Consider the following 14,653-nt stretch of genomic DNA (forward strand, 5'->3'; position numbering starts at 1 on the left):
TTTAATCTTTGAAACATGCAGGATGTTTTAATGCCACAAATACCTCTTATAGTATGTCAAAAGATCAAGACATGCCCCCTTTAATGATATTCTTTTCAACAAATTGTACATGTAGAATACCTTTGCCATCACCTAACATTTATGTAATCTTAAAAGAACACTAATTTAATAACACTGTTAAAAGTATTCCTTAGCAGATTAATATAGCTGTCAGGTGTGGTGGAGGTGAAAGGAGCGAGGACTCAGGTGCAGAGATAATGGGTTCTTTAATGATAATAACAAAACAAAAATGCAAACAAAACTACCCCGTAGGGGAAAACAAATGACTTGACTTGACTGACTTGAAACAAGGGGTAACACACCAGGTACATGCAACAACGAAACAGCACAGGACTGCAAACAGGGAGAATAAATAGGGAGACCAAACAAAGGAGGTAACGAGGGAGGACAGGTGGGGCAAATGAATCAATCAGGTAATGAGGACAGGTGGGGCAAACAAATCAATAATCAGGTAACAAGATGGGAAGGGCTAGACAATCAACAGGAGAGCACATGGCACAAGGAAACATACATGACAAGCCATGTGCTCACACCAAACGTGACTTGAACACAAGCACATGGCCAGTAAAACCAATCACCAGCCATGTGCTCACACAAAACGAGACATGAACACGCAGCTAATGAAAACACTTATAAGCCACGTGTTCACACAAAACATGACAACATGAAAGCACACAGCTAGTGTAAGGGGGCTTTCACACTGGCAGTTTAGTTCGGAACGGGGCACGGTTCGCATGAAAAATCGCTAATGTGAACACTGTCATGGGACCCTCGTGCGCACTGGGGTACCGAACCCGAGACTACCTGGAGGAGGTGGTCTGAGTTCGGTTGCTCCCGAACCGTGCCACGGTTCGCGTGAATGTGAAAGCAGCACGGACTCGGGTGCGCACTTGTTCAGGAAGTAAAGTGACCTGCGCATGCGTTTTAGCTCATTGTGATGTATTCAGTTAAATAAAACACTTGTAAGGGATGATAGTGTTGATGATTTACCTTGGATACGAGCGAGAGTGAGACTGCAGTGTATTCGTGCATTGCGCGTGAAATCAGGGCACCAAATTTGGAAATCCACTGTCTCCTCAAAAGAGTCCGTTTGCAAGCAGCAGAAGGCCACCTTATGTGACACACGCACAGTAAACCTGTATTGTTCAGTCAACTGCGCATAATAGCAGCGAATTAATAAAAAAAACCACAATATTGCCCCGCGTTCTGTTTTCTATCATGCGCCGTGCACGTTTGCGATGACGTAATATGCACGCAAACGCACCAAGGTTCGATAGAATCAAGTTGAGTGTGAAACCAGACCAACGCTGCGGGGGGCGCCGGGAACAAACGCGCTCGGGCTCGCACCGCAGCAAACGAGCCCAGTGGAAAAGCCCCCTAAAACACAAGCTGTGTGCTACACAGCACAAGACACGAAAACACATGAAACAAGGCACAGACAAGATAAAACAGGTGTGTCAGGGCTCTGTCACAAAACCAAGAGATAGACTAGACAGAAGTGACAGAACCCTGACAATAGCTTTTTCAAACTGTACATTCAAATGTTGAGATGCTTAAATTCACTGCAGCATGAACAACTATTGATTTTAGTTTTTATAAGCGTAATTTATTTGGACAAAATAATGTAGAACTTCAATATTGGCCATTTATCGGTTACCAGCCACAACATGACTTAATTATCGGCGCATCGTAAAATATTATTGTTATTGTTATTATTTTATTGAGGTTTGAATCAGAAGTGTTATAGAAAATACATTACAATTTTGGGAAAAAAATTTTATTCGAGCCAGAAACTATATATGAGTGCAAAATGAGATACAAATCAAAGCCATTAGAGTTGAAGAAACGGCAAACAGATAATATCCAAATAGATATTGCCAAACGGGGCGAGTTACAGTATATTTCTATGCCCTTGAAACACTCCTTATAATGATGCAAGACATTGGAGATACACAAAAACACAGCCAAGCCTTTCCTAAAGGATATCTGATAACAATGGGTACTCCATCACACTTTAACCTCCACAAAACAGACAATTCTTCATTGTCTACCTAAAAACAACATGCTTGCCAGCTAACCTACAGTTCTCAGCAGGTGACAAGCTTTCAGTTGATTAACCAACTCCCATGCTCATTTCTACTGGCGTGTGCTGAATGAGAGCCTTAAGACAGCTGAAATAGCAGAGGAAACACTTGGCTTATCACTGCTAATTAACACACTACAAGATAGCACACTGGCAGTGAGAAACGTTGAATGGTAATTTAAAATGAAATGGTTTGCATTATAATAGGTGCCTCATAAACACAAGTTGCCTTTTAAGATAGCACAAGCTTTCTTTCTGCTTGTGCGTTTAAGTGCGCTTGTCAAGAGTACCATTTTAGATTCAATCAAGGGTGTTTACCAAGTGCACAAACATACTGTAAAAAACCTCACTTAATACTAGCTCAAACTTCTGTGCTCGGATTATAGCCTTAAGATGCCATTAGAATGGATCTCAAAGTAAAACCAAAGAAATACATACCTTATTGGGTCTTTTTCTGTGCCTGATTTAAAGGTAATAATGTGTGGAATGCATTTACTCATTGTAACAAACAAATGTGTTAAACAGATGAGTTCTTTACTCTAAACATCTCCTTACACTAAAGATACACAAATAAGTCAAAATATTGAATAAAAGAACACGCAAGAGGTTAAGGGCATTTTAATTGACCTTTCACTAAGAGAACATCCAATAGAACTTATGAGATTTCAATGAATGGCCTGATATTCAATAAAACATGCGCATAATGGCTTATAATTGGATCTTATTCTTACTAGAATGAATTGTGACATCACAGTGCAAATTGTTAAATTGTCAACTCACAAAGAAAAAGAAAAATCGATAAACTTTTTAAGTTAATAAGAAAGTTATTGAGATCTACCATCTAGACTCTATGCTCATGTTCCATGATCTACAGAAAACAAGATCACCAACAAAATAATACATTATTACCACAAAACTAATCACAAAGCACAGAGAACCTGACAGACAGACATTACAGGGCATTAGAGTATCAGTACAGCAGAGGAATATAGGTCTGTAAACAGCTCAGGATATCAGGAACTGTGTATTATATGTATTCATTTCAAATGCCACCCACTGTACAAACCTCAAAGCTAACAGACATCTGGAGTGATCAGCATGTTTTTCCCCAAGGCAGATGTCTCAAAAAAAGGATCATCTTCTCACAGCCTTGCTGCCTTTTAGAAAATGTGGTTTAAATCATAAAAATATCATTTGCAGCATGATATTAAATCTACGAGCTCAAGGAGCCCATGAAAACGAGTTTGTGGGCAGTGGCTGTGTTATCCTCTGACAGTGATCTCTGATATCCAGGAGGATTGGCTTATTTTTTTCAAACATTTTTTATTTTATTTCATTTTAGCATTCTTCATGTTTTGATCATAGAAACAATTATAGAAATAATAAAAGTGGCGTTTCGAAGGAAGCCGTGGAGTGGATGTGTCAGTCCTCCGATCAAGCCCCTCTCTGCCGCCCACAGCAGTGCCTGACTTATTTACATTACACACTACTCCATTTCCATTAACACAGCTTGTATAAGATGAGAGATAAAAGTTCAAATCTAATATTAAAGATGTCACATTTTTCATGACTAGAGAGATTGAATCTTCCTGTTTTGCCCGTTTTTTTTAAATCGATTTTCAATATCATTGGACCATGATGCATCTCTCTGGCCATACAACAATCAATATATATTGTTTCTTTTGAACACTAACCTTTGGAACAAAGGAAGATGTGTGTTTTTTCCCCTTCATAGCTAACATAAAACCACAACCCAGTGGATTTACTTGTTACTTTTCCTACAAGCACAGCTTGTTTAATAGTTTGTGGTGCCAGAACTACTATGTATAACTGAAAGTAAATCAATCTGACACATTTAGAGGAGCATATCATTTGATATCTGTAACAATAACACTGCCATTTCTCTTTTCTTGAAGCTACATGATAACATCCTTGTGTAGGAATTTCAAATTTGAATAGCAATCAGATTTAATGCTTAAGGCTAAACTATTGAGTTGCTTGTTAATAGTGAAAATCTTTATTCAAGCAAAAGGACTGCAACCCCAAAAATGCTCATTAGATATCAACATGAGAATAGAGTATTGAGTATGCTGTGCATTTCAACAGCTGTTAAATAAAACAGCATCTGCTCTGATCCAACATTCGCGGAGTTCTAAAATCAATAATTAACTTACGCACAATATGCCTCTTATATAGAGTCCATTCTCATAATAGAATCCCAAAATGTATATGGACAACTTGCATATTTCTTGTCTGTAAAGCTTTTATTATACATCCTGGAAAAGCACTCCAGGGCACTCACAGCATAATTAAAGAGCCACGGGCAAGACAAAAGCATTATTCCAGCATGTGGCCATAAATGTGCCATTTACTGCAGCATTCTTGCACTGATAGTTTCATGGTCTTGTACAACTCGTTTGTATTTACCAAAAAAATAAAATAAAAAATAAATTGTTCTGCCCTTATTTTTTTTTTAAGTTGAGAAATCTAAAATAACTTCATTCTAATAAATTAATTTAACAGATGTTACAAATGAGAAAACCGAAACCTGCAATATTAACAGTTGTAAAAAAAAAAAAAAAAAAGAGTACATTTTCTGGATTTTTCTGGAATATGTTTTTTTTTTTTCATTTTTAAAGTTTAAAAAAATTAAATAAAATTATATTGAATAAAAATCAATGATAACTGCATATGTTTTTAGTTTTCATTGTTTTGTTGAATACGAAAAGTTTCACTTTTCTATGAAAAAAATAAATAACTGAATGATCTTTTTTGTCCGTATGGCTACTATTGTCGTGGAAAAAGTCTTCCCCTCTTTGCAAAAATCACTCAAGTTATGGAGTTACAGATGCTTTTGGTGGAGACAACAAAGCCGAGATGTCTGCAGAACATCTAACCCTCTCATTCAAAGCCTATCCAGTCTCACCACTTGTTTACAACTTCGCTCAACCAATGAGCATTCATTGGCTTATCTTTAATATTTATTAACCCATCCTCCTTAATCCAGTTTACTTAATTCCTTATCTTTTTGGCTTCTTTTTAATAGTTGTGTGGCAGTTGGTTGGCATCACAGAGGCCGAAAACCATAGTTTCATTTATTTCATTGTGCAGGCTATTCTACAAACATATCTTAAATGTCTAATAAAAAATATACTATACTTTACACACTGATGTGTTAAGTAGACTAGTTAAAAAGGACTCATTATGCTTTTTTACATTTTCCAACTTTCTTTAGTGAGTATTATTGCTGTTTGAGCATGAAAATGTCTGCAAAGTAACAATGGACAAAGTCACTCCAAATGGAATTATTCTCTATATCAATAATGTTTCTGAACCCCATGAAATGCCTCGGTTGTAGTCTTGAGTTTTCTTTCATGAATGAACATGTCACGATATTCCTCATTTAAGTTATTCCATGCCAAGGGATACACAAAAAAAGGGGTGAGGCCTGGATGAGTTGCGTTAGAAGTGTGTTAAAACTCAGGGTTATAGTAAAGGGCGTGACATTTACAAAACTGGCTTGAAGTTGTTGTCCAATCACAAAACACTGGTCCAGCCAACCAATCAGAGCACATTATGCTTTTCGGAAGAAGGGGCTTCATAGAGACCGGAACTAAACAGAGCATTACTGACAGACTGGAAAGAGAGGTGCTGCAACAATGTAAAATGTGTGAAAAATGTTTTTTGAACATTCAACCATGAAAACCTATCAAAGTCACACACAAATAAGTCACTGTTTGGATTTAAATAGGCAAATGCTTAAGAGTTTATGATTGGGTGAGTCATTATTGCAGTGATTATTATGTTTCTAGCATGTTAAATGTTTGGCAGCAGTTCTTCTAAACCTAACTGATGGAGTGTGTAGCTTTTCATTTCTTAAACAACCATGTAGGAAGACACATCATGGCCATACTCCAGGATGACAATGTCAAGATTCATCAGGCTCAAATTGTGAAAGAATGGTTGGGAGTGAGCATGAAGAATCATTTTCACACATGAATTGGCACCTCTGAAACCAGACCTTAAATTCACTGAAAGTCTTTGGGATGTGCTGGAGGAGACTTTACAGTGATGGACTCTTACAATACAAGATCTTGACCAGAAAATGATGCATCTCTTGATGGAAATAAATGTTGTGATGGAAATAATCTCCATCACGAGGTGCATCATTTTTTGCTCAAGTCTGACTTGAAATGAGTAACTAAAACCGCTATTTATGCCTTGTGAAAGCAAAACGAAAAATGCTAATTTGGAAATCAAAATAATTACTGGTGTTCTTATGACAGCATGAAGAAACCGTTTTAGTGATCTGTTGCAATAAACTGTAAAATTAAGTCAGTTTAAATCTGTAAACTAAAATAAAAATAAATTAAAATATATGTTTAAAAATATATATATTAAAATATGTTGGAAAAAACTATTTTGGTTACTATTTAGCCTATTTTTAGGGACAGGCTAAACAAAATCCAGTAGGAGACACTGTGGTATCCTCAGAGAAAGAAAAAACTTCGATACTTCATGAAATGAGGTACGGACACCTGCAACTTGTCTTGTTTGAAGTGTAAGGCTCAAGTGCTTCCTTCTCACCTGCCTGTTTGAATCTCTGGATCAAGCGCTCTCTGATTCCCCTCTGCAGGTTGAAGTAGTCATCCTCTTCGTCGGGAGTACGGAGGAAGAGCGGAATGTGCTGGAAGACAAGCACGTGGCGGTAGGGGTTCTGGATGGCTCTCTGCAGCTGGCTCTCCAGCCAGACCTCATGGGCCTCCATTAACTCAGGGCAGCCTGATGAGTCGAAGAAGAACTGAGAGTTCAACACCAAACACAACACCCCACCCACCCGAAAACTGAAGTAATCATCGCCCCAGTCACGGCAGAACTGCTCCACGGTGTCCGGAGTGGGTGTGTTGCCAAGGTCGTGGTTGCCGCTGACGAACACAAGAGGAATGTCGGGGTCAGTGCCTCTCAGTGCTTCTTTGAGGTCCTTAACCTGTTCTTCTCTGAACGCATTTCCTGAAAAATGAAGAGATTTTTCTTGTTTGAAAAGCCTCATTTAAGAAAGTCAACATGAAATGGCACATTCAACCTATTTTCAGGATATTCAGAGCTTCATTTTAGGCAGAAAAAGTTATATTTCTATATATTTTATAATATAATATTATACAGATGATTTGTGCACAACAGGACCAGAAAGACTACAAATTACAAAAAACTACAGTTAAATCCTCAAGAGGAATATTGAGCACAGCAGCAATGCACACAGCAGGAACAGTCGGTTTTCTGTGGAAAATGAGTTACAGCGTCAGACATGAGGCATGTGATAGTACATAAATACTATCTTCAATGGCTCCTTCCATCTTCAAAAGAATACTGAAGCAGGCAATATGTTGAGGATTCAGAACGAAGTTTCCGTTTCTTGAGGAAAATAGGGACGCATCCAGTCTAACCACATTTCTCTAAAGTAAAGGCAGACTGTCAAGCATTGAGTTTTGAAGCTCGTTAATAACAGCCTTAGGTTAACTAATATGACAAGTAGGGCATCTTGCTAATTGCCTGCTGTGAATTTGAAACTCAATGAGTAGCGGAGCTGAAATTAGAGCTGGCATTAGTGACTGCAGTTTTGTGAATGCTAGACAAAGAAAACTAAACCAACAGAACATTATTTTAGTCTACTGAGCACCTCACTAAAATGTTACAGAAATAAAATTTTGAAATATTTTTTTTTAGATATTTTTATAAAAAGAATCGTCACACAGATCTTTTCCATAAGACAGTTCAAAGGAAAAAAAAACTGCAACAATAAAGTAGTCCATACAACTTACAGGTTTCAAATTACATAAAGATGACCAAATTATTTATTAAAAGTTTATAATAAATAGGGGTGCAACGATACCCACGTCACGATTCGATACATATCACGATACGATATTATTGCGTTACTCCAAAACATATGGTAAAAGGTTAACAAAAAATGTACTGTTGATTAAAATGCTAAATTTTATATTACATTGTGGGTGTAAATGAATAGGCTTGGACTTGGTGCTGATAACACAATGCACAGGGCTATGGAGACACCAGGATAAAAATATTCATGATTCTGAAGCTGAAAATACAGAATTATTTTAGACGAATATGCTTTCACTCTGTCACTAACTAGATATATTTAAAATAATGTATAGACCACTTTTTACTGGTAACATAAGATAAGACAATTTGGCATTATCAGGACCCAAAAATATTCCCCCATTGCATTATTATACATTATATATAGTAGTTTAATGTAGTACTGACACTAAAACTCTGTAGACTTGAATTTTTTCTCACACAGCAATTTTTATTTATCCACGACGATACATATTGTTGCATTTTTGTATTGTGATACGATATATTGTTACACCCCTAATAATAAATGAATCAGTCCGCAGTTTTTCCTCTTTGTCGCCATCTCTGTTCGAAATCTGCAATTACAGTTATTCGCAGAATTATCAACTTTACGTGGGTTGTGCCTCGGCAGGGCACAGCCACGGATGAATCCAATGTTTTGAGGAGAATGTGCGGCTGTCAGTCACCGCGCCGGTGTGAATACTGGCATTCAGAATCACAGATTATACTTTTTGGAAGTATGACCAACATACGAATTTTCACCGGAAATTTTCATCTGAACAAGTAACATCCACTTTTGTTCTTCTGACCAACTAACTGAAAAAAGCATTGCAGTAAATCACGCTGATTAAATCTAACAATCGCTTATCACATCACGTCAAACCGTGCAAATTATATTTTGTTCTCAAATTGTTAATGTTCAACATCAGCATTGCGTGACTACATTTAAAGCCCTTCCGATATTTATCCTTGTTTTCGCATGGACCTGGATGCAGTCTCTTTTTCCAAACTCTCAGTCCAAAGCCTTTTGCATTTTACAGCGGGTGAATCTCTAGTTGTCACAGGTGATTGTCGTTTGAACCTTTCTGGATCCGCCATCAAATTGATAAGTTTAATTATATCAAGTGCTGTGAGAAAAGGCTATAAATCTCCACCTCCAACATCCTCAATCGCAATATAGCTTATACTAGCCGAGACTCCTCCTTTATGTGTACAGAATCAGATGTAACGTAATGACGCAAAGACATGCTTGAATTTCCCACGGAAATCCAGCAGTACCGCTGGTATTAAAAACATTATTACAAGCTTACCGTTTTGAATCGAGCTAAGGCAAGCAGATAGTTTTGAACACTGGCTGGTTATGTACTTGCTAAAAAAAATTATTTTGGATAATTTTTAACCCAATAAAAACTGGGCTGCAGCTTTAACAATAACTTTCATCATTTTCATTCCTGATTGAATTACTTAAAAGTAAAAAAAAAATGCTCAGCGATAAAGAAACTTCTTTTTTCTGTGCGAATAGGTCAATTACTAGTCTTACTTTGTGATCAATGCCATTCCCCAATATCTGAATCTGAGCCTCATTTCGACTTTCTCTCTGAATTATGTAACATTCAAACTCAACAGGTCCCCCCTTCTCCCAGCAGTGCCAAATCCCACAGAAACCTATTAAAATCTTTCCCAGAAGAGATCTCTATCAGCTAAACATACAGAGAAGAGAGGGCTCTTTCAGAGCTGATTTCCCTCTGGTCAGCCCATTGATGTGCAGCTGCTCCTCAGAGAACTTCACTTTTATCCGCTTTCAACAGCAATTAAAAGCCTAACTTATGTGGAAGGAGAAACAGAAGGAAGAGAAATCCTCCGCCTCACCTTCTGAAATGTCCCCTAGACCCCTACCACAGCACGCACAAGGCTACAGGCGCAAGGCAAACGTTTTTATAGTCCCCATAAGGAAAGCATCAGGTTCAGTGCTCTCAAAATCTAATCACCTCCCTCGATGATCTCTCCTGCTGCTAGCCAGGAGAAGTCCTTGAACCGGAAAGCTCACAAGGATTCTGTGTCGATATCACGGAGCGGCTCTTCAATTATCGCGCGGAACTTTGCTTGTCCAACATGCTGCCGCTCACTGTTCATTACGGCTGGCAGAGCGCAGGAGGTAGAGTGCTGGAATAGAATCAGATTTGGTCACCAATGAGGCTTGAAGAGATCACAGCACGTGTTTAATGAAGGAAATATTGACTGACAGGGCTGTTCGCAACCCGAGATTGCCAATACAATGACACAAAGGTGATGCAAAGGGATAGTTCACCAAAAAAAAGTGAATGGTGACCAGCTGTCAAGCTCCAAAAATGACAAAACAAGTCCATTAAAAAAGAGAAAATTAATGATTTTATTATTTATTTCATTATTCTTTGAAAATTATCATTAAATTATTGTGATTTGAATATGCACCTATTAAAATGGAATGTGTCAGAAATGGTTATAAGACACATAAATAAATTCCCTTGGCATCACTGATGTTAATTATGGCATGACATATATGAATATTCACTACCATTCATTCAAAAGTTTGGGATCAGTAAGTTTTTACTTTTATTCAGCAAGGATGCATTAAATTGATCAACAGTGACAGTAAAGACATTCATAACGTACAAAAGATTCCTATTTCAAACAAATACTGTTAACTTTCTATTTATAAAAGAATAGAATACAAAAAAAAAAATCCACAGAAAATATTTAGTCGCACAACCATTTTCAATGTTGATAATAATAAGATTATTATCAATATTGTTGAGCAGTTGTTTGAGCATCAAATCAGCATATTAGAATGATTTCTGAAGGATCATGTGACACAGAAAACTAGAGTAATAGCTGCAAAAAAATGCAGCTTTGCCATCACAGGAATAAATTACATTGTAATGTATTACAATGGAAAACAGTTTTTTTTAATTGTAATTATATTTCACAATATTACTGTTTTTATAGTATTTTTTAATCATATAAATGCAGCCTTGGTGAGCAAAAGAGACTTCTTTAAAAAAAATCCACATTTTGCCTGTGTTACTGCATGCATATTGGCACAAGTGTATATTTTTATTAGAATTTTACTATTTCACCTTGATTTCCTTTAATAAATCTATTTTACACTAGGTACTATACAACGAGATAGTATCTTGAGGCCACGAGTTACTTATCTTGAGGCCACGAGATACTATCTTGAGGCCACGAGTTACTTATCTTGAGGCCACGAGATAGTTATAATTTTTTTGACAAAGTGGGACTAGGGGGGCTCCGTAGTTTTTTTAGATACTCAACCTCAAATTTGGAACACAACTTGTTTAGATTTATGGCTTTGATTTTCCAGCAGTTTTAGAGTGCGACATGTTTCGTAAAATATATACTTTATATAAAATAATGTTCATAAATCATTTTCATAAACTTAAACCTCTATAACTGTTTTTTGTTTTTTACTTCAACAATAAAATTCTATGGGTCCTCTTTAAAATGAGACCAAACTGAAGTCCCAAGCTTCAAATTTTTATGACAGTTTTTTGACACTTACTCTGAGGTCCCTCGAGGACAAAAATGTCACTTTAAATTGATGCACAAAGGTTAAAAAAAATCTTACCAACCCTAAAGATTTGAACCAGTGTATTTGAATGCGAATGACATTTCAGAGTTCCGGCAAAGTTTTTTTTTTTTTTTGTTGTTAATAACAGTTCGATTCAACAATTTGTAGCTTAAACAAACCAAAATCATGGTTTTAGAAACCTTGGAATATATTGGCATAACTTCTATTTTATCTTTGGTAATTTTTGGAGTTTGACAGTCCCTGGTCACCATTCAGTTTCATTGTGTGAAAAATACCTTTTGCGTTCCACAGAAGTTGGTCAATTGAGTTTGGAATGACATAAGGGTGAGTAGATGATTTGGGGGTGAAATTTCACAAATATCACATTGACATATTTCAAATATAGTAGAATGTGTCTACAAGCTCTGTAAGTCCCTCAATCAAAAACATACAGCAAGCCTCCAGCACTCAAACCTGTACAGAACAAGGGATGAATGCTTCAGGTCCATGTGAATCGAAAGAAGAAGAAAAAAGCAATAAGGAAGATACAGCAACGCCTCAATTCCCAGGAGAAGATAAGGATGGCCCCCAAGATACAGATATTCTTTTACAGGTGCACGATAGCCTCCTGTCAGGTAGTATTGCTGTCTACTGTGTGAGTTGCACCACACAGGACCTGCGCAAGGTGTTATGGTCTGACTCTGAATGCATCACTGAGAGTTCACTGCCCAACCTGCAGGATAAACACACCACGCAGAGCGAGACTGAGGCCAACAAAATCATTACGGATCCCTGCAATCCAAACAGCAGCCTCTTCTCATTGCTGCAGTCAGAAAAAGCCTAGCAAAGCCTTAGGGTCGATACTGAGAGGTTCCGGAGGAGCTCCTGCACCCAAGCTATCCAGACACTTAATGAGGACTCTGCCAGGGGCCTGCAACACTAACAACACAGCAGAGATCTATATCTTGCACATTTACAATTTATCACACACACATTTTATGATTGTGCAGATGCAGAATGTCATAAAATAACCATTTATTTCTCATTTTCAGAATTCACACCCCACTATTTCAACACTTATTTGCTCCTCAACTACAGATTTTGTTTGTTTTTAACGTGGCACTGAGTTTATTCAGCAACCAGCCATGCATATAACTAAAAAAAAGACACAAGCTGTAGGTTATGCGATGTTTACAAGTGGTTCCAAAACAGCACCTACTGTTAACACCATGGTAGGAAAGAACATCTTATCATCCAGCAGTGCAGCAGCTGGGTGAATAATCAATTATAAAATAAAACTTCAGTAAAGATGGGGAATTCAAAAAGATGGGGAAAAGAAGGGGATATTAGGCTATAGGGTAAAGTTAGCCTGGCTAACGTCAGGTCTGGGAACCACGTGTTCATTTTCTCGTATTTGAGGCGTGGTTTACGAATGCCCAGAGCCGTTTATTGGGTGCTAAGAATGTCTATCAAATGTGCCTGTACAGCTCATTAGCCAATCGTTTCAATTATACCAGAAGACGAATGTAGAGCGACAGAAATTAGACGAGGAAGACGACGATGGGTCAGAGATTTATGTGTACACGTTTGGCGTGGATCTAACGGCCGTTTCCACACCGCATGCGTGAGCGGCGCTTATTTATTTCGGCGTGCATGTTTAATCAATGAGTGCATTCACACCGGGAGCAGGAGCGGCGCGTGAGCAGCAGTGAAGCGGGGGTTTCGGCGTCGAATCTGTTTTTGCATTGCTCACGCTCGCTCAACTAAAGTGAAAGCACACTTTTGATGGACAAAAATAAATATGATTTCACACAAAAAGTGCCCAAAATGCACAGAATAAGCATGTCTAGTGAGTTTTAACAATAACTTGAGTGGGCAAATAAAAGAAAATAAAGGCTCAAAAATATTTATAGAAGATTTAGGCTACCCGGTAAAAACTTGTTACGCTGATGCGCTGCTCAAGTGCCGCTCACGCCGATGTGAAACGGCCGCATCGAAAGGTAACTTCGCGTCTGCTGCCATGTTGGATCCATAGCAGGTATAAACAAACTGCTTCGGTGTGTCGCATAGACGCGTCATCGTCTTGCTGCTCCCTCCCCGTTCTGTGGTTGGTTCCCTAAATGAGGCGAAAATTTGGTCCATGGTATCCAGACTACCTAGCAGCGTGAATAAAATCGCGCTGCGGCAAGGTAGTATGGGGAAACCCAGGCTAGGGTAAAGTGGTAATTTAAAAAAAAAACTAATTTGGAGGCCTGTTTCCACCTCAAACAAAAATAAAATAAATAATTGTTACTTTGTTTCTCATAATTGTGAATTTATATCTTGTAACTTTATAACTCACATTTGTGTTTTTTTTTAGGCAGAAACTGGCTTTTATATAGAAATGGTATTAAATTTGAAAAAAATTCTACTGTATATTTGAAATGTTTGTACATGTATCTGACTTGATGTTTAACAATAAATATGAGTAATAGGGTAATTTGGGAGAAGTTATAGGCCTAGATATATTTCCACCACCAGGCTTATGAAATCCGCACGCGCTGTCGCAGTATTTTAATTGCCTGCTGTGTGATCCATAACTGTCTCTCTGCGCAGTGGTTTATTAAGACAGCTGACATTCTACAAGTTTATTTCATTTATCGGCAAGAGCTATTATTGTCAGAGAAAGTTTCTGGTGGTCGATAAAGAAGGAAATGGAATATAAACATTGTTGCTGTTTAATTACAATGGCAGTCCATCATGGTGGAGAAAATTAACCGGGAATTTAAACAGTGTATCTTTACAATCGCACTAAGCCATATATTTTAATATATCATGCAGCCCTAGTACAAAGGAAAGTGGACTTTTGAATCAAAAATGAAAATTTTCTGTCTTTTACTGAACATCACTAGTGAGGAAAAGGTCAATACAACTTTGAGGGAGATTTCTCTTTCACCAACTTCTGCTACCAAAGTCCTGATGCTATGAAATTAAAACTGACATTTGTTGTTTTGTTTGTTTTTTATGGAATACTCCAGTATTTATTATAAACGATTTATCCATGGACATATTTTTATTTA

At 37.5% G+C, this 14,653-nt stretch overlaps 1 protein-coding gene across 1 annotated transcript in view; it reads right to left on the reverse strand.

Moving 5' to 3' along the window:
• Window positions 1–14,653, reverse strand: part of cpped1 (calcineurin-like phosphoesterase domain containing 1) — a 39,494-nt gene that overhangs the window by 16,958 nt on the left and 7,883 nt on the right. Inside the window, exon 3 of the mRNA XM_056255416.1 lies at window positions 6,731–7,153. Coding sequence (XP_056111391.1) covers window positions 6,731–7,153 — 423 coding nt within the window. The remainder of the gene's footprint in view (window positions 1–6,730; window positions 7,154–14,653) is intronic.

The sequence above is a fragment of the Rhinichthys klamathensis genome, unplaced genomic scaffold, assembly GCF_029890125.1.
Source record: "Rhinichthys klamathensis goyatoka isolate OS25496 unplaced genomic scaffold, OSU_Roscu_1.1 h1tg000121l_1, whole genome shotgun sequence".
NCBI lineage: Eukaryota > Metazoa > Chordata > Actinopteri > Cypriniformes > Leuciscidae > Rhinichthys > Rhinichthys klamathensis.